This window comes from Xenopus tropicalis, chromosome 5, assembly GCF_000004195.4.
Source record: "Xenopus tropicalis strain Nigerian chromosome 5, UCB_Xtro_10.0, whole genome shotgun sequence".
In the NCBI taxonomy this organism is placed as follows: domain Eukaryota; kingdom Metazoa; phylum Chordata; class Amphibia; order Anura; family Pipidae; genus Xenopus; species Xenopus tropicalis.
Window position 1 is genome coordinate 125880056 of NC_030681.2, and position 26548 is coordinate 125906603.

Consider the following 26548-nt stretch of genomic DNA (forward strand, 5'->3'; position numbering starts at 1 on the left):
ATAGCAGATAACAGATAAGTTCTGTACAATACAATGGTGTTTTATCTGTTATCTGCTATGTAACCTGTGCCTTTTCTCCTTTTTCCAGCTTGAATGGCTGCCCCCGTGGCTACACAGCAGTTTTTTATATAAACTATAGAAGTGTTTCTGAAGCAAATGTGCAAATTTTACCAGTGCAGGGCAACAGTGCATTGTATTATTATTACTTAAAAACATTTTTATTTTTTGGTGTTACTGTTCCTTTAACATTTATTTATAAAGCGCCAACATATTCCGCAGCGCTGTACAATAAGTGGGTTCCATACATTAGACATACAGAGTAATATATATATAAAGCAATCAATAACCGATACAAGAAGTAAAGATAGCGCTGCCCAAAAGAGCATACAATCTACAAGGAGAAAGGGTTGAGACAAAAGGTGTTAGGGTCACAATATTTCGGTGAGGCACCTGTCCATATTTGTAATGGCACAACAACTCAAATATTATGGCTACTGCACCCCTTTGGATTGCTATGTGTATATATTAGGGAAAGCAACCCAACTCCAAGAAAAACACACAACCCAGGATATTGGATCAGGGGAAGGTACAAAAATAGCTTGGGAAAAAGTGTCTGTATCTCGAAAAGAAAAATAAGCGAGCACCCGCTATCTAGAGCACTTGAATTCAAGCATCTTCTGCGATGTCTAAAAGTAGAGATGAGGATAAACTGTACATATCAGCAATAAAACAAACAACATTATGACCCAGAATACACTATCAAATGTAAGCATGATGTATCTAGTATAAAAGACCATTCTGTAGGTGTAAGTTTAAATTTAAATTAACTATTAGTATGTTAGAGAATAGCATGTTCTTAGCAACTTTTACCTTGGTCTTAATTTTTTAATACGGTTTTAAACTATTTGCCTCTCATATATTTTTTTTCAAGCCAGCAATTGAAATTAGGATCTGCCCGTAGCAGGCCACTAACTTCATCAACCACACAACTGGCTGCAATGTTATATTATTACTTCTCTTTCAAAACTAGCCTTCTCCTATTCATTGTCCAATCTGTCCTTCAAAACATGGTCTGGTTGCTAGAGTAAACTGGACACTAACAACTATTTAAATGCTGAAATTCCAACCTAGATAGCTGCTAAAAAAAAGTCATATAAAGCCAAAACCAAATAAATAAAAAAATATTTAAATAGCTTTTAAAAGAATTTGCAGTCATTTTAATATGATGTACAGTATGTTGTTGCTACCAAATATGAGACCGTGTGGTGCAGAGAATAAGTGAAACTGACAAGCATTGTGAGTATAAACACAAACAATTGTCATCAAGAGATTTTCTTGTTCCCAAGCACAAAAGGAACAACCACTAAGTATCTTTTCCCTAAGGCAGGATTTCTCACCAGTTTTCCAGTGAAATTAAGTTTGGGGGTCTACTTTGTCACTCAAAGCTGGCCTTGAATAAATGATGTATCTTTTTTTTTTTTTATTGCAATTGCTTATTGCAGCATCTGGGACTCCATACCCAATAGTCTCAACTCACAGGTATTTAATGTCAGCACTGTGGTGACCTCTATATCTCATATCAAGGGCAATAGCCCCAAACTGCTGTGCACTATTAATACATCTGGACTCCATGCCTTGTATCCTTCAAGGTTTTTCAATCATACATCTATCTCCTCCTCAAATCTGACATTTAAACGATGATAAAACAGCCATTTACAGTATAGCATTTGCATTTCTGCTTAATTTCCTTCTACCAGGCTAACAACACACTTTTACGTGCATTTTGCACTGGGTAATCACATTCCATTAAATTAGAATGTCTGGAACAAAAGCAGTCTTTTTAAACAGAAAAAAGTACATATGGAACAACAGTGAAAAAACTTGTTTATATGGGTTTGCATACAGTGCCATTCTTTGTCCTCTGTAGTTGCCCAGACAGTACTCCATGTTGCTTCACCTCACATAAGTAGGACCAAGCTTAAATGGAAAATAAGGTTACTTCTTAGCAGGTCACCCACATTGTGTCACCACTAATGTACTAATGCCTTCTTCCATGCCTATGGTAGGAGCAGCAGCAGGAGTCATACCAATATGCAGAACATAAGGGGAGTTCTGTAAGGGAAAAGGCATAGGCAGATCTGTCCCAGGCAGGGGGTTCACAGTGTTCTTGTTGCCAACAAGTTACTTTTTCCAGAAAGACCCCCAACAGATACTGTTGAGAATGAATATTGCAATATACAGAGAAATAAATCAAAGCAATGCACCACAAGCTATATTTATAGTCATGCAATGTCAATAATAATAATGTTAATAATGCACAGCTCACTACAATATATTATTGTATAAGTAGTAGGGAGTCATGTATTTCACGATATAAGAAAGAACCAGGCGGCATTTCACTGTATAAGCAGGGAACCAGGTATTTTATTGCAGGAGTCAATTATCTTAAAGTTATCTTCCTGCCACTTCTATGTAAAGCAATCACAAGAGCGCTCTTCCTGCTCCATGGCAGAAGCGATCCAACACACTGCCCCAACGCACTGCCCCAACGCACTGCCCCAACACACTGCCCCTGCCAAGGAACAAGATCCAACCTAAGAGTCGATGGATCCCCCAGCAGCCCCAGCTGTGACATGCAATCTCGCCTGGATTAGCCGTTTCTTGAATCTGTCGCTAAGAAAATATCATGCACCTACCATGATACGAGTACAGCGTACAGTCGCTGCCTACCAAGGCTACTAGCAGGCCACACCTCTTACCTGAACTCTCTGCCGATCACCAGTCCCCACACCTTTCTCTTCCGAAACTCCAAGCGACACTAACCGTTGTACTCAGGATTGGCCACTTCTGTGGCACAGAGTGGGCGTGGCGTTTTCGTGTAAATATGGGGCGGACTCCTCCGCCCCAGCAGCTGTGCAAATGCCCTGCGATCCTCTGAGACGTAGGCGTGTCTGTGGAATGAATGATTGGCAGAGGAGGAGACGTCGGGCTCCGCAGTGATTCAGGGCGTGGTTACAAGTAGTTTAGCATACAGAGACACGCCCTCTGGTAAAACTTTTCCGAGTGGGTTTTTGGCCGGGCGACAACGTGACTGGGCTGCGATTGGTTAGAAGTGGGTGCGGCGACTTAGCCTGTTGGTGAATTGGCTTTACCTCTGGCAGCCATTTTTAATTTCGGCAATTGCCCTATGTAGGTTTTTGCGTCGCATGTCATTTTTCCACTTCAAGTTTGTAACCGGTGGGCATTTAGCAGAGACAAGGGCTCCATGAGAGAGGGTAAGAATAGGCGCCAGGACTGCCGCGGAAGGGGAGGGGTTGTACCGTGTAAGGCGAATCGTACCTGTTCCTAAACATTTGGCACTTATACAGTTACACAGGGGTATTGTGCATATATTTGCTTCGAATGGGCGCGATAGGTAAACAGTAAATTATTCTTTAGAGCAGTGCTGTCCAACTGGCTGGCTGCTTTGATGGCTTACTCTTGTGTAAGCTTTAAATGGTATCAGTACTGTGATTAACTGCCCCCCCTGCATGGTTCTCACCTCAGATTCAGGCTGTAATCCCTCTGTATTGTTTAAAAATGTAATCCCCTGTGTTGTTCACACCTTTTAATCTCTGCATTGTTCACCCCCTGCAGTGTTCACACCTCAGGCTCAGACTGTAATCACCCATATTGTTCCCCTGTTCACACCTCAGGCTCAGACTGTAATCACTCCCATTGTTCACTTCTTCACACCTCAGACATAGGTACTGTAGGCAGAGTATGGCACATACAGCCAGCATAGGGCAGGTAGAATATGGCACACACAGGCAGCATAGGTCAGGGAGGGTATGGCACACACAGGCAGGGTAGGACAGGCAGAGTATGGCACACACAGGCAGGGTAGGACAGGCAGAGTATGGCACACACAGGCAGGGTAGGACAGGCAGAGTATGGCACACACAGGCAGGGTAGGACAGGCAGAGTATGGCAGCCCTATGCTGCTTGTGGGAGGTGAACCTGGCAGGGGTTTGTTGTGGGAGTTTGTTAGCAGTTGGAAATAGCCATTAAATGGTCCCAAAGGAGTGTAATTATGTACTGGGGGTTGCTCTACTATCCACAGGGGAGGAGGAGGCATATGGAATTTAAGGGTATATCTTAATATGATATAATTCTTTCACATATGAATGATGGTTGATATCCCCACTGTAAGGACCAAGCATTTGGGATTTTGCTGTGCTACCACCATTGTGATAAAATAGGTGTGGTTTGAAGTGGGTGTGGTTTCAAAAAGGGGAGTGGTCAAAACTGGCTTCCATTATCGGCCCTCCACCATGTATGCTAGAGAAATTCCGGCCCTCGGCACCGTAGAAGTTGGACAGCACTGCTTTAGAGGATAAAATATGTGTGGATGTAGCCATAATAGGTGTGGGGAGAGTGGGAGTGCTCAATAGAAACATCATTTAGCCACCAAATAACAGGTAAGCGCATAGTCAGTGTGGTGACAACTTGCAATTGTGTAAAAGTCAATGGTTGGAGGCCACTGTATTAACCCTTTCACTGCCAGCCGTTTTGGACAAAGTGGAACTTCTACTGCCAGACAGTTTTTGAACATTTTGCACTGTGTCACTTTAGGGGCCTTTCCTCGGGGGGACGTTTAGTTTACCCAGGCAAACAAAATATCGTTTTTTTTCAGGACAACCTAAGCTTTTAAAATATAGAATTTTTGTGTAATTCCAATTCTGTAACAAGATATAGGCTTCTAAATGTCTAAAAATGAAAATAAAATCATATTTTCCATAATATAAACACACCAGAAACAAAAATTATTTTTTTTTCCAATACACCTGATTTGGAAAGTCCCATGTCTCCTGAACGTGCCAATACCAAATATATATAGTTTTATGGAGATTTCTCACTTGTATAGGTCAAAAACTCCCAGCAGTACATTACCAAATTCCCAAAGCACTGCTCCAGAAAGCGGCATACTTTAGATTTTAAGGCCAAAAATTCCACTAACAAGGTTTATCCCAGAAAATTATACATTTTTAGAAAGAACAGATTCTGTGGAATCCAGAATAGGTAGAATAGGTCTGTCTACTCCAAACTACCAAGTCGCAATGCTTTCCTAAAGTTATTGGTTTTTATCAAAATTTGTGAAATTAAGGGGCAGCTTTATCAAGATGTAAGTTTAGAGCTAAATACATAAAAACTCACCCACATTCTGTTCATTCTTATGGGATTTTAAGAAGTGCTATTTATCAATTGGTGAACTCTTACCCATTGATAAATATGCTTTTAAAATCTCATAGAAATTAATAGAACATGGGGGATTTTTATGTATTAAGCTCTAAACTTGCAATGTCTGATGCCTGAATATAAATGATGGCATCCGGAAGGCCCCAGCTCCTGCTGGGGACAACAACAGACTCATGCATATAAAGACTGCCAATAGGTAGAAGCCCAGTTAGTTTGGCACAAGCTATTTGTACAGACCCATTGCCAAAACGTGGAGGACCATGTAGAGTCAAGTAAATCTGCAACAGCTGAAAACCCACACACAAGAATACTGCTGACAAGTGACTTGTACAGTAGCCACTGGCAATAACTTGAGGCCTATGTACAGTCAGATTGGTAATATCCAGAAGATCTGTACAGGCTTTATAATGTAAGCTCTTATGAGCAGGGCCCGTTAATCATATTTTTATTTTGTAAACTGTATTTGTCAAAAAGTATAGGACAAGGGAAGTCTTTGGAACATATAGGGGCATATTTACTTACTCACGAACTGGCCGAATGCGTTTTTTTTCGTAATGATCGGCATTTAGCGATTTTTCGGAAAATTGTCGCAACTTTTTCGTTGCCATTCCAAATGTTGCACAAAATCTGGCAATTGTTTCGTAGCGTTACTACTTGCGCGAAAAGTCGCAACTTTTTCGTAGCCTTCGCGCCGAGTACGAATGATTCGGATTCATTCAAGCTTCAGTATGGTGACTTTTCTTGGGCCAGGTTGGAGCTGCAGGGTGCCATTGAGTCCTATGGGAGACTTTCCTTGGGCCAGGTTGGAGCTGCAGGGTGCCATTGAGTCCTATGGGAGGCTTCCAAAATCATGCTAAGTCTGAAAGTTTCGCCCGCCGCTTATGAGCGCTCAATACGAAAAAGTTGCGACAAGATACGAGCGAATCGCAATGGCTACGAAAAACTTGCGTTTTTTCGTACAAATCGTATTGGTAACGAAAAAGTCGCAACAATTTCCAAAAAGTCGTAAAGGCGCAGAAAAAATCGCAAAAAATACGAAAAAGTCGCAAAATGTTCGTTTTCCAATCGGAATTTTTTGGATTCGGATTCGTGGGTTAGTAAATGTGCCCCATAGTCTTCTATAAAAGCCTTAACTAAATGCCTTCAAGGAAAGTGCTGTGTAACTTGCTGTCGCTATATAAATAAATGATGATGCCAGTGCATTATTGGAGTCAGAGTAGTGATACATGAAGGCCCATACACATTTGTTTTGGCAAATGCCAAACACAAGTGTACTTTCACACTGGCAATAGATTATTTTTACTTTATTTTTACTAGGCCAGTTCTCCTTTGTGGTAAAAAAATGCACTGCCCAGAAGAAAAAAAAACTAGTGCCATGCTACCATCTTTCCTTTATCCCAGGCATAATTAGAGCAGACCTAAACTTAAGCAGGCACAGTAGAGTAAAACTAGAAAATGTTTCTTTTTTTGCTGCAGTTTACTGGTCAAGTAAGTCTGCAATAACTGGGGGCCAAATGTTTTACATTGTTAATGCTTTTATTGATTGAAAAAAAAAAAAAAACATTATACAAAGTCGTATATCCAACAAAACCATTTATTCATTGTTATAACAAAGGTTAAAAGTTTCATATACAAATACATTTTAAGCAAAAAGTGGTAGATCCCATAAAATGAAAAGAAATTCTTGCAGTATATAAAATCCAAGATTTACATTGCACAGTGGAAAACTGTTTTGAGCCATTTCCATACATTGAGCAGAACTCTCAGAAAAGTCTGTGAAAATGGCTCTGCAGCTATAAAGGTGGGTGGCAGTTTAGGCTTTGGATATCAAAGTTTGACACAGCAAAGCATTAATTTCTGACTACATATAAATAGAAAAGACATAGCTGTATCCAAATGCATTTATATGGAATGCAAACAGATGCTCAGCTGCTACTCAAGAAAAAACAATGCAGCAGTGATTGGTAACCCTCCTTGTGCTAGCAGTTGCTCACCAACAGTCATAAGTATCAAAGTACCCCAGTTATATACCAGAAGAAGCTGTAATTCTGCCTAACCCTGCAAAACATTTTAAGTATTTGGATTTTGCACATGCCTTATATACTATTTGACTAGCTCAACAGACAGAGTGATACAGGATTAAACAGTACTGCAGGATTCCTTTGGAACGGTGTCCAATTAGTACTTTAATGGAATGTTCACATTTGCTATGTCATTCCAAACTGGCAGGACTTTGCAAAAGAAGCACTTTTCCAAATAAATTATGTTACCAAAAATGATATTCAAAGATTTAGCTTGCGCAATGTTAGGATTAAGCGCAGTGCAGAAAACGGCAGCCAGTAGAAGAGACTGCAGCTTTATTCACTAAAACAATTTTTGGTAAACTATTGTATTGGGAAAGTGCCTCTTTTGCAGAGTCCTAGAGTCCTGCAAAAGGTAAACAAGCACCTTTTCTAACACTAAAAGCTGTACTATATTACTTCTTCAGAGAAAGTTACAATTGTATTATATAAATTGTAAGGGCCAAGGCAATCTAGGCATTTTGACCACATCTTGTTGCTGCCAGTTATAATATGCAGAAGTAATGCAGGAGCAGGAGAGGCAATAGAGAGAACATTGACTTGACCCAGGCCTGAGGTGTAAGTCATCCTTATGCAATGGCTGTTCACACATTTACATGTAGCACCAACCTTTGAAGAGGCAGGTTTTCCTAGGAAAGTTTTATTGTATCCAGTGCCCCTCTGTGTGTATATATAAAGCTTCTGACCAACATTCTCAATTTATAAGTTTATTATCAAAATGTACATTTAAATGGAAAACATGATTCCTTTGCACCATATTTTCCCACTGATTAATTGAAAATTTTATTATACAACTGTCTTACACAAGAAACATGCACCATTACAATGAAAACAGCATAACAATTACAATTTTAAAAGGCACTGCATTGAAGTTAAATTTTTATCTCTATGAATGCACACAGTTATATATATATATTCCTGGTGGTAGGATACAAAAGATACAGACTTATCAAAATGTAAAAAAAAAAAAAAAAAAAAAGCAATAGTCTCAAATACTCCACATCTTAACATATATATAAAATATAAAAGTACAGGAGACCATTCTAATTAGTTACTCCTTTAATTTACTGTGGAGTTTAAAAAAATGCTATAAAGTGCAGTAAGAAGCCAAAGATGTTATGTAGAGGAATGGCAGTATGTGCTTTACATAGAGTGACAGCAGAATTATTACAATTTCATAGATGGTATCTATTTGATAGGAAAGCATTATGTTTATGTTGTAAAAGCTACACCACCTGGAAATTAATGCAAACTCTAAGGGTCATATTTACTATAGTGTGTAAGCCAACATCACGGTGATGTTGTCCATAGCAACCGATCACCTATTAGATTTGAACATTTGCCTACAAGTTAGAAAACAAAAGATAAGATCTAATTGGTTGCAATTGGCAACATCACCAATAATGATGGCTTACACACTATAATAAAGATGTCCCTTAGTTGCCCATTAATATAAAGGTTTGTTCATTTGGTAAGGTTGCCCAGCAAACAGATCTTTGAATGCTTTTGGCCATCCAACGGAGCTAAATAAAATGAATCCAACTGTTTGGTCCCGGGGCCAACAATCAGTTCACGGGGGACCTGTACAGACTGTATGGGTTTTTTCAGCCTTCTTATTCAGTATCAATCAGAAATCAAGCAGGGATTAAATAATTTAGTACATAGCTAGCTTAAAACTCATTACATAACAAGCATATTGTTTACCTTGTTCCCTACCATAGAGACCTGCGGCAATCAAAATAATCACACTGAGTCCATGGTGTATCCCCACACAGCCTATGACAAGTCAACAAGGTCAACAAAATCTCAATACACTTCCAAATAAAGCACATATGTCAAAAATTTATAATACTCTTGAAAGACAAATCTTTCTCTATTCTTAGTCCATGCTATGGCCTTAAACTGCAAGAAACTGTTTGATCATATAGTAACAAACAAGCAAGCTCTACAGTAGACAAAACAGTTGGTATGAGCTGCATTGTGCAATCTTTGGGTGCCCCTGAATAGGTGCTCCTGAGGTCTTTTTGACTACAAAGCTCCAAGCAGAAGATTTCAATACCCAAATTTGCTCAAGATTCACTGGATAATACTCCTGTTTTGCTGAACATAAATGGGGAGCATGCCTTCCCATGTGAAGCTTGGATTTTTTTGGTCCATTTCCTCTAATGCCATAATTTGACCTTTCAAATATAGCCCCTATACATTGCTACAGCTCACGTATGCCCTAAAAGTTTACACCTGGAGGAGCAGGTAGGCAGATGCCTTAGCAATTGTGATTAGACCTACATAGTTTTCCTTAAGCAGCAGAAACTAAGGAAGTTATCTTAATTTGTAGAAAGAACACTCCTTCTCATCACAGTGTTGCTTTCCTCTTCTAAAGCAGTCTCCTGAGATCTAAATGGAACAGCACTCCTAATGGTATTATTCAGATCCACAATATGGTGGCTTCTGTTTATAACTGGAACTTCATATAAACAAACAATGAATCAACTTTGAGCACATTTCTTTCACTCATTTTGTTTGGTCTAATAAAGGGGATGTAAATGTAAAAAACTGGTTATAATTTTCTAACATTACATGTTCTGGGGTTTTCCAAATAGCTATAACTACACTGAAATGATTCCCCCTTTTGGGATCCCAAATAATATCTGGCCCAGTACAGTTTTTCTATGTGTTTCTTCCCGACAGTTGCCATGCAGATGCCTAATAAAAATGCAATTTTTCATAAAAACAATGAGTATTATTTTTTTGTAAAGTGCAGTAGCTTTAATAGAAGATAAAAGCTATTGATAGGACATCAGTATTTTCACTTTCCCTTAGACTAATATGGGTGCACCACATTTTCTCTGCTTGTTTACAGTAAGGACTTGTTTTATTGTCTGACAAAGCAGAAACAACCGCCATAGACAGCTGGTGATACTGCATCACATATATTTATAAACAGTAGAAACTGAAGAAATTAGCATGAGAGCTCTCAGTGTTAGGAATAACAATGAAAAACAATTGTTCTGTGCATACTAGAGCTATGGAATCGTACTTGCCTGTATTAGTTAAGGATAAAACCCTTTGGTATATACCCTTACTTCAAGTTACACAACTAATGCCGAACAGTTAGGCAAGAATCTCAAATACAAGGCTTACTGTTCAACCCAGATATACTACATTACAATGTCAGTAAACAACTATTCATAAACAATTGTTCCCTATAGCGCCATATATTTCTTGGTTAACCTTACTCTCAATCTGGGTATGCCTAATGTCAGCAGTACGGATATAGAAGAGTGGAAGCTATTCTTTACGTCACAAGGCTCCTGTATCCCCCCAGGCAAGTAGAACAGCACTGTGTATAATGTAAAAATTTGTAGCATAAATCCTTGTGGGGCTTTAATTGCCTTGCAGGACTTAGAACATTTTGGTTTTATATATTTCCAACAGACTGGAGTAATAGAACCCCAGTAGGTAAAGGGCAGTAGGGGGTTAAAGCTAGAAGTGCAGAAAGTTAAGAGGACATATTTCTGTAAGCAAGACGCAATAGGTACGCAGATTAAAGTACAGCCTATACCTGCTGCTCGGCATACATACCTGGCATCTGGATATAAAGCTGCATTATATTTTTATAGGCTGTGTTTAGAAAATGCAGAACATGTAACAGACAAAACAAACAGTGTAACAGCAAGTGGCAGTTCAAAGATCCAAAATCTGTGTAACTCATGTATATAGAAGATTTGCAACAAACTGGATGTCAATTCACAAAATGTCAGTATGTATGAACCAGAATAAAGCACTTTGTGTACAGTACAGCAGGCCACATGTGAATCCTTGTTAGCCCAAAGCTTTGGCTCTAATATATTGACTGTAGACCTGCAAAAGCAAACAAAAAAGAGGAGAACTTTAATGCTACTTTAATGCAATATTCTAAATATCCTGCTGGATTGTGATTAGTAGCAGAAACAAAGCTATACTTAACTTTCATGTTTATTATCAAGGTGCCACTATCACTTTAATAATTTTCTCAGGGCTAAACATAATTTTAAATTGTGCCCCCACACTGCACCCTTACAAACCAACACTGCAGGTCTTTTATCGAACATATCAATAGTTGATGTTAGTTTTGGGTGGGGTGATCCAATGTCCTGAAAGGCTGGGATATTGTATACATTTGTCCTAAGTCAGGACTTTGTTCCACCCTCCAAGTGGGACATCAGCTACTGAGAGACGGTGGACAGGGGGGGCCTTATAGTTTATTAAAGGAAAATTATCCCTTTAAAAGGGGAACAATCATGGCAATCCATGAATAAAAAGTCACCTATATTGTTGCAATATACATGAATCTAAGCCTGACTCCTTCCTATACAAAAGGAAGGCTAGAATCGATCAATTGATTGTCGCATAGTGGATTCTTCCCAAATGACCGGAAGCCAAGTTTTAGCAGGTATTTTCTAATAAAGCATTCAAAATAATAAATGGTGTGCAGGATAGGGCAATTATTGGGGCACGGTAAAATAGATTTTTTTACTTAAAATTTTTAAATATTACTTTTCCTTTAAACCATGGCATCTCTAGCCTACATATATTCACAGCACAATCCTTTATTCTGTGTTCTTTCCTACTCCCCCAATCCCTACACAGATCTCCACTCCCTTAAGATGTTCACCTTCTGTCTTGAGCTGTAAATACTTTAATAAGCTGTTCCCCTTCTCCTTTCACTGTCGCCATCCCCAGTGTCAAGTATCTTTGTTGCTGCATTCTCCTGTGTTGCCTCCTTCTTGCTCAGTCCCCATTATTTATCACCCTTCCTTCAACCTGCTCCCTAGTCTAAGGATTATAGAGTTGGGGGTGGGAACATAGAGTTGTGTTGGTAGAATGGAGGTCTTACAAGGATGAGAGCAGAGCACACTGTTAAATTTCTGTAACTGATTTGTGTGCTTTGCAAATCCTCCATGCGCCCTACCCCTTTTCTTCTGTTGAAGATGGGATAGTTGAAACATACAGGGTGAGCTAAAGGCATTATTTACCAAATGGAATGTTTAAATTTAAAGATAAGATTTTAAGATATAAGAGGTTACTTCTGATGACAGTTCCCCTTTAAAACAATTAATTTCTTGATACCTTAATTAGTCAAATACAAATGGGGGAAAATCCCAAATAAATGTCAGGATACCTATAACACAGATATATAATAATCTGCAGTCAACTAAAGGTCTCAGTCAGTGGGCTAGGCCTTTTTCAATCATACACGGCAATACAGAATATGCAGTAAATGTAATAATAATTTTTCTCACCATTACAAGTGCTGTGCATCACCACTTTGACTTTGTATCTGCATTTGTGCCTGCATCCTTGCAATCATTTCCTGCATGCGACGGAGCTGCAACGTACAAATAAAAATTACAGTTTCCAAAAACACAGAAAATAGAACACTCTTTAGTGGGTGAGAATTCTGTTCCCTAGAAGAGGAAAACAGGTACAGCAGGCATATTTAAGTCTGAAATTGTCCTGCTTCTGTTGCAACTGCCAGCATCACCAAAAAGATTTTCCTGGAAATTTAGCAATATAGGGAAAGGTGCATGCTGAAGATCACCAACAAAAATGAAAGAGGGAAATGAGAGAACGGAGAATAATATGGAATAGTGCTCTGTAGGCTTATAGTCACCTCAGCTTCCTTCTCCTGGAGTATCTGGTCCTTTGTCACTTCCACATTTTCTACCTTGCTGTAAGGAGATTGGCAAAAGGTTGGCAAAATATTAGCATTTCTATCATAAGAGCCTTGTGAATATACAATTTTTTTTGTGACAACAGTAGTTAGCACATTGTAGCTTATTGTCCCATTTTATTAAAACGGAAATGGTCAGAGCCAACAGTATATATGAAACATGGTACTATGGCTAATGGAACATGTGTTGTACACATTCTGGAACAATAACAAGGGTTTTAGCAGTATCTGCCTGTCACTGCCTGAATATACAATAGGAAGATCATGGGAAAGAGGCAATAGGTAATTAGGCCATGTGTGCCTAAGGGTCATAAAAACATACTCAGAACACAGCACCCAGGCTACAGCTCTGCATCTGACCAATATGGTTTTACATTTAAAAGCTCAGTGGAAAAAACTTGTAAATCAAACATGTTCAAAAAATATTAACAGATTCTTTGTACACTGTACCTGGCAACACCTTTCTTAAGACGTTCTGAGCGGAAGTTTTCATAGTGCAGGTCCTGGGTTACCTCCTGCAGGTCCTGCATGTGTGTGCTAGAAAAAGAGGGTATGTAATATATAAGCAGATTGCTCAGAACAGGACAATATCAAAATATACATTCTCTCAAACCCGCCATTTAGTTTTGTGAGTTTTTTCAAATCCACACAGCAACTCAAGTCAATCTGTAAGACTTATCATCTAACAGATGCTGGTTGATGGTTAAGCAGAAACCTTACACTGATAAGGTTTGAAGGCCAGAATTCAGGAAATACTGGTGAAGAGTGAGGTTAATTTTCAGAAATGCACTAATGATTACTGTAACTGGCAAATACTCACTTCCAACTAAAGATACCAAAAAAAAAAGCCTACTACATTTTATGTTTTGTCTACTGTACAAGACCAAACCCATCACTTCCATCATCGAAAATCTAAAGATGCCTCCAATGTGCTGCTGTCACTTACCCATGCTTAGGGACAGACACAATATAAACATTTATCATACAAGGAAAATTAAAAAGTGCAATTTGCATTGGAAGTGATTGTGCTCTGTGGCATAAGCTACAGCAGATGTAACCTTTGGGACAATAAATCATCACTGATACTCTAAGATGGCCGTATAATATCTAAGATATTACAAGATAATGGGTAGATCATTAATGTTACATACAGGGCGGCTGAACATCCAGGCTGCTCAAATAAGCTCAGTATATAAAATATATAGTGCAATTCTTTTCTCTTTTAAGATGAATTAAATACTCTTTGCAAATTAAATACTCTTGCATAAAGCAAGTTTCATGTGCATGGTAAGACTTTTTATATGGGCAAATTATATAGGATTGTTCTTCTCTAAATTTACTTTTGGCAAGATGTAGGGAGTGATAATCTGAAACAGGAGAGACTGGGATATGAATAGGAGAGGCCTGAATAGAAAGATTAGTAAAATAAATATAAAAATAATAACTAACAGAACATTGGTTTTTAGATGTCCCCCATTTAAAAGAAAAAGCACTTACATCAGCATGGTTCTCAGTTTCAGGAAATCATTGTGTTCTGGGTTTTCCACTTCCACCACACCCCAGGGATACAGTCGGCCTCTCACCTTTTTACCCTTAGCTTCAATGAGCTGGTTGGATCCAACTACTGTAAAAGGGATGCTTGCCTAAATGAAATATTAAAATCTGTTCAGTAACAGGCTTGCTTTTAACTATTTTTTGTATTTATATAAAGCAGGGACAGAATACATTTTTCTGGCTCAGATTGGTACCACCGAGAGTCCACTAGTGTAAATTCCAGTGTAACTGTGGCATATTGTGTCTGTAGGCACAATTAATGTTACAATCATTTGTGTATTTATTGTGTACAATTAATGAAGTATGCATACAAATATGCTCCATATACTTTTAAGAGTCTTGTTTGCTCCTTAAAGTCCTCATCTTCATCTGACTCTGCATCTGGAAGCTGGTAGATTTTTATTCCATGTTCTTCTATTTCATCCAATACCTGAGAATACAAACTGCTTTTAATATCATCATTTTTTTTGGCACTATAACTAGTATTTACTTAGTCTAGGGGTCATGGGAGGCTGATTCTCCACACACATTTACCATCATTGGACTAATGATTAGTGTTTAATGACTAATGATTAGTGTTTAATTTTAATATAAAAAAAAAAAAAAAAAAAAAAAGAAAGGCAGCTAACCCCAAAGGTCTTATACCAGAGAAGGCTATGCAGAGTAACCATTAGTTAAAGTGGCAGGGGGAAAACTGTGCACTGGTAAATGCCCCTATAAAGCAAGATTATCAGGCAGCATCTTGATCTGAGTGCTCCTTACCCTTCGCTTTAGTCTCTCACGTTCCCGCAACGTCAAAGTATCAGCTTTGGCAATGACTGGGACAATGTTGACCTTATTGTGCAAAGCCTTCATAAACTCCACATCAAGAGGCTTTAGGCTGAAAAAATGTATTTATGTAATTACATACAAGCAAAAGCATCTTTTTGCAAACTACAGAATTTTGTAAAGACAACAAAAACACAATTTTTCCCTTATTCAAAATGCTAATGAGGCTTTATTCTATTCTAGGGTTGGACAGAAACTGGACCTTGTACACTGACAATAGGCTGTTACTCCCCATTAATATGTTAAGATTGTGTCCTACAACTGAAAAAGGAGTAAAATTAAGTTTTGTGATAACAACACAAAGCAGAAAGTACTGATGCTGCTCTCTGGTGATTAAAATTACTATTTTACTATGTATTAATGTTAATAAGAGGGATAAGAGGAAAATTATGTGATACCTAAACAAAAATACTGGCAGAAGAAAGTTCAATAATTTATTTCTTGAGCAACCTTTAGTAAACATACCCATTTGAATAAGTCCTGCACAGGAAGAATATAGAAGAAGTTTACAAACCCATGTCCAAAAGGAGAGATGAAGTAAAAACAACAATGGACTCTATTGTCCACAATGTGCCGCCGGTTCAAGCCACTTTCATCATGTAGATAACGCTCAAACTGGTTGTCCACATAAGAGATGATTGGTTTAAAACTGCACAAAAAAACCCAAGATATCAGATATATGGTATGTAGTAAAACCATACAGAACATTTTTTACTTCTGTGTGTCCACCACAGTACATGGTCCTTGTCTCAGTGAGATTTGCAATATGGTGGCTGGAACCTTGCTACAGTTGGGTAATTAATGCAAAAGTACCTAAAAACTTCTAAATATTGAAACTTACCAGTCCACACAGTTCATGGCATCTCCATAGCCAGGAGTGTCAACCACGGTGAGACGTAACTTCACACCCCTCTCTTCTATTTCTACAGTGGAAGCTTCAATTTCCACTGTTCGTTCAATTTTATCTTAAAAGGGATACAGTAAGGAGGTTTAGTGCCTTAAATACAGCAATTAAATATGATAAAGAGTACAGTTTAGCCTTAACATAATAAAACCAATAAGTAGGTTAGACGTTTCATTTAAGAGCTTGGCAGTGTATCGGATTGGTAAGTACTGTGGAAAAATTTAAAGGAGAACTTTACGTTACAACTTAACGTTAACTTTTAGTATATGTTATAAATTGCCCTATTCCTAGCAACTTTGCAATTGGCTATTATTTATTTTTGTTATTGTTTTTGAATTATTAGCCTTTTTCTTCTGACAGTTACCAGCTTTCAAATGGGAGCCACTGACCCCAGCAGCCAAAAGCTATTGCTCTGTAAGGCTATAATTTATTATTGTTAATTTTTATTTTTTATCTTTCTGTGCAGGCCCTCTACTATTCATATTCCCATCTCTAGTTTAAAGCACTGCCTGGTTACTTGGGTAAAAAAAGAGATCCTAGCAACCAGATAGCTGCTAAAATACCAAATGAAGAACTGCTAAACAAAAAGCTAAATACCTGAAAAATGAAAACCAATTGCTAATTGTCTCTGAAAATCAATGTCTGTAACATATTTAAAGTTAATTTAATGGTGAACCACCCTTTTAATTAAAGAAGTAGGCAAGAAATGTTGTACATTATGTTTTAGGCTTCTGTACCAGCCCAAAACAACCAGAGCCTTTAGCAGGGAAGATCTGTGCCCCCAAAGATGCCCCAGTAGCCCCCCATCTTCTCTTCTGCTGATTCCCTGCACATGCTCTGTGCTGCTGTCACTTACCTGAGCTTAGGGACCCACTCACAATATACTGTATATACAGAATATGAATACCACAATATAGGGCTGATTTGTGATTACTATATGGCAACTCTGAAACCAGTGCAACTAGCAATGGAATGTAAGCTCAGTATATAAAATATAGTATTTTTAGGGTATAGTTCTCCTTTAAGCCCCAATGTCTAACCAGGCTTTAGGCCTACTGTATTGTTAACCTTGCTTAAGCTTAATATGGCTGTGAAAGAGAAACATTTACCTGCTGCTCCAGGAACTACCCTCTCAGGATACAGATCTGTCAGGAAGAGGCTGTTGATCAGAGTTGATTTTCCCAGTCCAGACTCCCCTGCAAAAACAAAAAATAGATAACTGAAATATTTAGAACATTCAGTTCTTCTCTGCAGCAGGAAGTGTACTATAACAATGAAGTGCTAACCAAGCAGATTTAAAACAAAACCACTGTAAATAAACTGCAATAGTAAAAGAGAAGATAAAACACTATCGTCTTTTCATGTTTTTGTGAATTTCTAAAAGCGCAGAACATGTTCATCTGCCAATGTTGGCTGCATGTGAAAACAAACATCTGGTCCAGGAAGCAGAGAGGATTTAGTGTAGATTGGATGGATACCCTTTACCATATAGCAGGGGTGGGCAAAATTTTTGGCTCACGGGCCACATTTACTCACCCCCGGGCCGGGCCGGGCCAGGGCGGGCAGGGCCAGGCCAGCGTTACGCCCCCTTCGTCTCTTTAATTCCGGCACGCCAATGACACCAAGTCTCGCGTGATGAGACTTGGCGTCGTCGGCGGGCCGGATGTGGCCCGCGGGCCGTAGTTTGCCCACCCCTGCCATATAGTGTGCTTAGAGACCAAGGTAGAGAGATGACTGGCCAAAACTCAAAGCAATATGTACAGTGAAAGTCTAACAATGCCAACATCTCGAAAAACAGTATTTCTTCAGTGAAGTATTGTATAGTAATGTGTGGGCCAGCCCAGTTCATGGGCAGGTAAAAGCTGAGCTCTGCCTTCCACCCTCGCTGTCTGTGACCTTACTGTGCCCGGCTTCTGCCTCCCACAGCCTCTATTTATAGGCATGCGCCCACCCCACCCCCTTTGTGATATCAGAGATGGGGTGGGAGAGTATAATTAAGGGGTCCATTGCTTGGTCGGGTGCAGGTAGACTTTTATTATTATTATTATTATTCATTAAAATGAGAGAGTTTCAGGGTAGGATTTATTATTCAGAAAAAAAAGGAGAATTGTAAAGCAGCCTGAATACGTTTGCAAAGCATAGTACACAGTACAAAAGCAAAACTAAGTTTCATTCCTAATGATGATTACATTTGGAGTAAGATTCTATATAATTACAATGCTTTTTCTCCAAGATCATACTGACCCACAACCATTAGAGTGAACTCGAAGCCTTTCCTTACAGACTTGCGGTGAACTTGATTTGGAAGGTTGGCAAACCCGACATATCCTGGTGTTTCCGGATTGGTGAACTGAGCCTGTTGCTGAAATGTAAAAAAAAAAAAATATATATATATATAAACTGTAACCATATAAAGGCATTAGCAGGCTAAGTACACTTACACAAGTCAACAAACTCCAAAGGAACTCCTAATATACTTAGGCTTTAAAACATGTCGGTTTTTAGAATTTTGGCACATAAAACAAATTGTCTATGGTTTTACACTTTGTAGTATGTGCCTCTTTTTGTATTTTTACATTTCAAGTTAAAGGAATCACTAAGCACTCTTTATAAGCATATATTTTTCAGGATATGTACATTTCCTGAGCATTATACTATGATAATGTAAAACAACTTGCATTCAATGTAATACACTTGCTGATCCTTCCGTGTTACAGCATAATAAATTATGGAAAAATCAATGTAAAATCTGAAAACGATGTACAGTTTTCTAGATACCCACTTCCCCAAGGGCTATTTTATTCCACCATCTTACTCTGATTACAATGTTTCAGTCCCTATATCATCACCTTGATAAAGGTCCCAACAAAGGACCAAAACATTGGAATTGCAGTAAGATGGTAAAATAAAGAATTTTAATTTATATTTTGGGTTTTTTTCTACTACAGAGTGCTGGTCCATGTATTTTCTATAGACTTTTGAGTGTGAGTGTTTGAGTGCAGGCTTCATTTGCATTTTGTGTGTGTGTGGGTGTGTTTGAGATTACATAGGTAGTGAAATATTGAATTACCTTTGACATCTTGAAGCTTTATAAAGTATAACTGTTAAAAAAAGAAAAAAAGAAGTTAATAAATAGAGTATTTTTAGAGGAAAACTTTTATACCATTTCCTGGTATATGACACAAATGAAGTTGTCCACATTCTGCTCTGTATTCATGTCTGGGTGGACCAGAGTCCTGGGGTTGGGTAGGTTCAGGTTACAAAACAAAGCTACTTGGGCATGGGTTTCTAATTTATTGCTGTACCTGCCCACTCGCTCCTTGGTCTATGACCTTTAACCTGTGGCTCCTTCCTCTCTGAGAGCCAACAGCTGCAGGTTCAGGCAACAAATAGCAATGCAGATTTTGAGCTCAGAATGTTTGATACTGTGCATAAGTGGAAATTGTTCTGAATCACATCATGACTGCTCTTTGAGGGAAAGGGTTATGGAAAGGGACAGTAATGCAATGCCAATACTTGAGATTCTCCAAGCAAATGGAACTGAAACGGCTGTAAACAAGTGTTATTGTTAGACTATAGACATAAGCAACACAGAAGAAGCTGAAAGGAGAAGTAAAACTGCAAAAATGCACAAGTGAAACGTCTAAACAGCTCTCATCTACATTGCTTGGCCATTCTAAAGCATCAACATGGTTTCCCAGAAATCACTAAATTAATAAAAGGATCACAGCCTAGAAGGGCAATTCTGGAAAAGGACACAGAACTGGCTAAAATGCAAAGAGCAAACAGTGGTACATCCCATGCACTAGACACGGTTCCTTTTAGTTTATCAATAACACACAGAAACACACAAACGCTGATACACCAACAAACTGCACCAGTTCATCATGAAGGATCCGACCCGACAGACAGAGAATGGTGAAGCAGATGAAAGATCCTTCTGTCACTATTTTACTATTCTTACTATAGTAAGGTTTACACAGGCCGGCAGGAAGGAAGCTGAGCAATTAATGTGGGATCCCTCACAGACACAGAGCTGCTTCCTGCCCAGGCAGCCACACAAACACAGCAGCTCCGCAGCAACAGGCAACTATATTTCTAAACTCTGCATTTCATACTATGACCCTCCAGCTAGAACAATAGATACTGGGAGTTGTCACAGAATGAGTATGAGAAGTTAGATATCCCAATCTGCCGCTAAAGAAAGAAAGAATGTTTACTATATCTCTGCTGGAGCAGCTAACCATCAGAGCTTGCTGAATTTTAACTCCCAGCAGCCCTGTGAGCTCTTAGATCTTTATAGAAGCAACAGATAAACATCATGAAAGCCACAGGCTGCCTATACCCACCAGTGTGCCTAAAGGTCAGCTTTGCTAATATCAGGGACAGCAATGTTATATCAAGCCAAAGACATAAATGCCATGTACTGACAACATCAGTCTGCATCCATAGCCCAACAAGGATCTCCAGCCTTAAAGAGATCCTGTCAAGATTTTTTTGTGTACTTTTTATTTCGAAATTACACTGTTTACATAGCAAATAACTTACTCTACTGTAAAATGTTGTTCTTGAACAAACAAATATAATTTTTTTAATTGCAATATTGGTGTGTAAGTGCCATCTCAGTGCATTGTGCCTGAGTCTGAGCTACATTAGAGATGCTTTTACATAACCTATTGTTTCTCATACTCCCATGTAACTTGAGGAGTCCCAAGATGGACTTGGATTACTTACTATTGAGTGCTATTCTGATGTCTACTAGGAGCTATCTTGCTGCCTTCACATTGTTCTGCTGATTGGCTGCTGGGGGAAAGGGGTGGGGTTGATACAACTCAAATTTGCAGCACTGCAGTAAAGAGTGACTAAAGTTTATCAAAGCACAAGTCACATGGCTGTGGCACCCTGGGAAATGAGCCCATGTGAAATTTAATTATAAAAGAATATGTTTGTGCTTTCAAAAAATGGATTTCAAGGCAGGATTCTGCTGGAGAAGTGCTATTAACTGATGTGTTTTTTAAAAAAAAAAAAAAAAAGGTTTCCCCATGACAGTATTCCTTTAAAAATCTAAGGTTAGTGTAAACTGTGATCATGGGGGCCCATACACAGACCAAAAAAAAAAAACTGCTAATTATCAGGCAGCAGGTAAAATCTGCCAGCATAAAAGGCTGGTGCCGATTTTCATATCTGATCAGTGTCTCTGCTTCAGATACGCCTACAGAGATGAGGGATATGCTTGAGGCCTTAAAGGGCCAATTCAGCTTAAAACTAATTTAGTAGTTTATCCTAATAGTTATTTAAGGAATTTCCTTTAAAGAATTGCACTGCTACAATATAAACTGTGCCTGCGGGCCCTGACATTAACTGAGCAGGAAAAAAGCAAAAGTTCAGGGCATAAAAAGAAATGAGTGCGGGAGTGCGTGGGACTTCCTACAGGGTAAAGATCTCACAGCCTTCCACATGTGGGGGGATTATGGCTTCAACCAGACCCAGCCCTAATGCTGGGAATCGTATTTCCTAACAGATAGATTGCCGCAAGTGTGACATGCAGTGGGACAATAGTATAAAATCTGTCTGCAGGGTTTTGCCTGAAACACAAATATATTATTCAGAAAACAAGTCAATCAGCATAGCTATTGAGGAGACATTTAGTTAGTGGATCCCCTTAGTATGCTGAAGACATTAGTAAACTGTGAATTGACTTTCCTTTTAAATTGTTGTTTTTGCCCTATGCTTCTTAATCTGCATTTAAAATGCCACCTTGTTGCAGAGGTCACTAAACCTAGCAACCAGAAAGTAGATTCATTCTGAGGCTGGATTTATATTGGTAATACTTATCTTTATGTTTAGTCAATCCTCTAGTAAGTTTAGTCAGTGAACTTGAACCCTGGGAACACATTTTAATAATATAGTTTTGTACAATTACTGGCATGTTTATGGCAGCCCACCGATCCCTACTAATACCCAAGAACTATGGATATGGTTTGGACATTTCAGATGCTGATGCACCACACTGGCCACCAACAGATGAGAAACCAAAAGGATATTTTGTGTTACTCTTTACACAAGAAAAGGTGACCATAACATGCGTGGACCCATGCGCGCTCTCCTTGGCCGGTGGGCTGATTGTTCATATAAATGCTCTTTGACAAAAAATGCAAAATGGAACAGCAGCAAGGAGGCCATACAACTGTGGCCCCTCATACAATCTCTGCCATATCCGACTGGCCCCTGCTTAGCTGTCTTCAAAGGGCACCTAACAAGCAGTTAACAGTATAAATTCCACACTAAAGAGGTACAGAGCCAAAGGTCGAACAAATGAAAAAAAAAACCCAACCCCCCCTAAAAAAGTCTGCAATGATCAAGGCCAATTGTACAGTGCTGCACAATATGCTGGTGCTTTATAAATAAATGTTAATAATGATAATAAGGCCAGAGGTAGAACAATGCAGTGAGTGCAGGAGTTTGCTACAGACTATAAAAACATTCAAAATCTTTATTTTAGCTAAATAATTTCTACAAATGTAAATTGTATATCACCACTAATGCAAGATCAGCACTAGGTTACTGGAGCCAGTTTAAAACCAGGCTCCTCATTAAAACCACAATTTTACTATAAAGACACCAGTTTTATGCACATAGCTGCAGTGGCTTTCTTACAGACACAGTATGAATGTGGTTACCCAAGTGACACAAGGAGAAATAAGAAATAGGTTAGTAAGTGATATCTACTATGCCCCGGAGTTGATTTGTAGGCCTTTCAAGGCCTTTCTTTTAAACAGTAACGAAAGACAGGCTGGTAACTGGGGGAAAAAAAAACATACTTTCAAAGAGCAGTCATGAAATGCAGTCAGTGAGGAACAATACTGTCTTTGTCGTAAAAAAAGTAGCATATCCCCCTTGTTCAACATGAGCGCAATGACTAGGGCTTGTGTTAAACATACTTTTTTCTATTGTCTTAATCATGAAAAATCTGGTACTACAACATGCCACACACTATGCTGAATTACACATACAAGACCTACAATTGGGCATGAGGAGTAATGCCTATGTCCAAGCCCTGATAACTGTGGTGGATAAAAAGCACAAATAATTTGATCATGCATTGGACCAGCTGTTATTGAAATAGTCAGAACAAGGTTGCACCAAAGCACAGTGGCAAAACTAGGAGCCCTTGTTCAATTTGTCCCAAAACAATTATTCTTTTCAAAGCAACATCCTTAAACCCCATCTATCCACTCATACACCCCAACTCCTGCATGTGGGATTGTGCACTGTCCACTGAATTCCAGAGCTTCTGAGGCAGTGCTGTCATATGGGGAAAAACAACTGTGCTGGGAAAGAGATGGGGGTAACAAATACCCCACTAAGCTTCATTAGTCTGGTACTAGCGATAGGCTGCTCCGTGTCACAGTACTGGTGCAAAGTTCCAGCACAATTCTAAGCAATAAGTAAGTAAAAACTATTAATGATTTCAAAGGGACAGTCCACCTTTATCCTGTATTAATTTTCAGTATGATGCAGACAGCGCTGTTATTAGACAATTTGAAGTTGGCTTAGTTTTATGGTTTTCAAATTATTAAGCTTTTTGTTCAGCAGCTCTCCAATATGGGATTCCAAAAGTTATCTGGTTGCTAGGGTCCAATTTATACAACCAAGCAGAGGCATACATAAGGGCAATGACACATGGGGAAATTTGCACCCCCCCTTAAGAATTTGCTACCACGAGCGACAAACACCCCCCAAAAATTACTTACACTCCACTAACACTGTAAATGTGGCAAGTAAATTACATTACTAATGACAATTCAACTTAATCATGGGACAATGTGAAAGCACGCATTTTCCTGCAATTAAGCCAAATCACTGTAAATAATGTAATTTACCTGCAGTCATTACAATGTTAGCAAAGAGCAAGGCATTCTTGCAGGGATTTGTTGCCCACACTAGAAACGCGGGTGACAAATCTCCCTGTGTGTCATTGCCCTAAGAGACTGGAAAATAATACTGTAGCCTCTAAGAGGCTATCTTTTGGCTGTTGGGGTCAGTGACCCCCATTTGAAATCTGTAGAGGCAAAATGAAAATAAGTTAATTTAAAGGGGAACCACCCCTTTAAAGTTATTTCTAAAAGTAACTGCCATTATTAAAGCCTCTTAGTTCTCTGGTTTTTAGTCGTGAAACAATGCTGCAGTCAGATCAGCTGGCTTCTGCTACACTGTTTCAGGAGTTAGAACTAGCAATGGAGAAAATGTAAACAGATATTGCTTTAAACAGCGATTGTATAAACATATAACTTTTAAACCATTTATATTTTCAAACGCGTTTTGTTACAGAGTAACAAACGCAAATGCAAAGTTGCAGAAAATGATGAAGGGTCCCCTTGAATATCAGCCAAAGGGAAATACACCCAGGCATGTATAAATCCCCAAATCTGATTCTGTATGGTATGTGGACTGAGCCCCCTCCCTTCAGATGCAGCGCTTATCCTCTCCCCGTATCCAACTCTATGGAATGCCCAAAGCCCCCCTCCTTGCGAGCCACCAGGGCCTAAACTTCCCAGCTGTGTAAATCGCCAAATTCACACAAATCAATGAGCAACGCTCTTGTAGATGCGGCGCGGCAGCTGATTATCAGACGCAAGCGGCCGCAACCCTCAGTATTACGCTAAGTCTAAAGCTGTAGGACCGCACCTCAAGTCGGACATGCCGGTATAACCCTACACGGTGTTCTCCGGTTATAATAAGCAAATGTGCACACGAACATACAGCCAACACGCCCTGCAATAACCCCAACAATTTCACACTAAGCCCCGCGGCGCAGCCCTGTTTTCTTACCTCCCGGTTTCCGGTCCTCACAGATCCGCTGATCGCAAGCCGCAACCTGTAGCAAACTAGCAGCAAAGGCGCCCGAATGCCAGCGATACTCCAGTGCAGCCAATCAGCGCAAACGGAACGTCCAGCGCCGCGCCGTTCAACCAATCAGCTCTTGGCACTGTCTATATGAACCAATCAGTAAGAGTTTATAACTATGGTAAAGACATGCCCCCAACTTAAAATCCGGCCCTGCAGAGTTTAGGGTTGGTGCTAGTGAGAGAATGCTGTGCCGCGACATGCTTTTGCTACTTATGGGGCATATCACTGATGTCATGCCTTCCCCTGAAAGAAATTTTTTTTTTTTCTAGCAGTTAATAAAGTAGGTATTTTGTACAGGCTTTACTTTTCTACATTTCTAAAATGATATAGGTTTGCCAAAATAAATACAATTTTATTGTTCATGTATGAGAGCTGCCATATTGGGTTGTTTTCATTTTGTATTGGAACATATGATCCTAAGGCATCTTTCTAATGAAAACCTGATATCAGTTGTGTGTCATTTGTTTTCTTGTGGTGTTATTACATTTTATCCACTTTCTTGGTTTTTGGTCCTGTGTATGGGACAGGCCTGGAGAAGCAATCTGTAGTTTCTGGCAAATGCCAGAGGGGCTGCTGTAATGTGCCATAGACAGTCGCTATTTATTGGGCTGGTGGGAGCTATTTGGGCCTCTGTGTACTTGAAATACCAGGGCCTATTTTGAATTACAAGGATTGTGGGGGAATGGTGCCAGACTGAGGTACCTGGGGCCCACCAGAGTACCTCACCCCAGGGGCCCTCCAAACATAGAAGTACACCCATTGCCAAACTGCTAGGTACATGGACAAGCGGGGGGTGCCTCAATTAAGCTTAGTGCTGTGCGAAAATTTGTATGCCCTTTTTATACCCAGACATACCAGCAAGATGACTGCAGAAAATGGACAATAGATACATTAACCTCAGACATACTAGTAAAATTACTGCAAATAGAAAACATTTCATTACCCATCCTTGCACAAGCAGAATGCCACAATCTTTTCTTCTCCTACCTTTTTTTTTTGTTCCCATGCTTGCACTGCTCTGACTTGTCCATGGCGGTAACAGGCAGCGAAGTACAAAATCGAATTCCGGAAAACTTAGTCAGTAACAGGCAGAGGATCAGTACAGGCGGCAATCAGCAAGGTCAGGCAAGGGTCAAAACACGAGTCAGAATCAAGAACAGCAGAAAACAGTAACAAGAGGCGAAACTGAAGTTGGACGTCGAAAGTATGCGCAGGCGCCTTCAAATATTTGAATTTCGCGCCTTGCGCGATGACGTCACACGTCGCACTGGCTTAAAAGGGAGCGTGCGCACCTCCGCTCACCAGAAGAGCAGGACACGC

The 26548-nt window shown here is 39.3% G+C and overlaps 2 protein-coding genes across 4 annotated transcripts in view; both read right to left on the minus strand.

Moving 5' to 3' along the window:
- The window catches only part of farp2 (FERM, ARH/RhoGEF and pleckstrin domain protein 2), a 70790-nt gene extending 67869 nt beyond the window's left edge, over positions 1–2921 (minus strand). Inside the window, exon 1 of the mRNA XM_031902739.1 lies at positions 2760–2921. The gene's annotated coding sequence lies outside the window, so the exon portion shown is untranslated. The remainder of the gene's footprint in view (positions 1–2759) is intronic.
- Positions 2922–6814: 3893 nt separating this feature from the next.
- On the minus strand, positions 6815–25280 carry septin2 (septin 2). Of its 3 annotated transcripts, none has more exons than XM_012969927.3 (13): positions 25151–25280; positions 19389–19419; positions 18563–18680; positions 17428–17514; positions 16256–16379; positions 15929–16063; positions 15349–15466; positions 14915–15016; positions 14530–14675; positions 13483–13569; positions 12973–13030; positions 12602–12687; positions 6815–11180 (listed from the first exon to the last, which is right to left on the minus strand). In XM_012969927.3, exons 2-12 carry the CDS (start codon positions 19395–19397, stop codon positions 12604–12606), a joined length of 1068 nt encoding a protein of 355 aa, XP_012825381.1. In that variant the 5' UTR covers positions 19398–19419; positions 25151–25280; the 3' UTR covers positions 6815–11180; positions 12602–12603.
- Between the last annotated feature and the right edge of the window lie 1268 nt (positions 25281–26548).

Coding starts and splice junctions, on each gene's coding strand:
- septin2 (XM_012969927.3), bottom strand. Junction 13,570..14,529: donor AAACTGAGAACCATGCTGAT/GTAAGTGCTTTT, acceptor CTCTTTTTCTAG/CACACACATGCAGGACCTGC. Junction 12,688..12,972: donor TCCAGGAGAAGGAAGCTGAG/GTGACTATAAGC, acceptor TGTACGTTGCAG/CTCCGTCGCATGCAGGAAAT.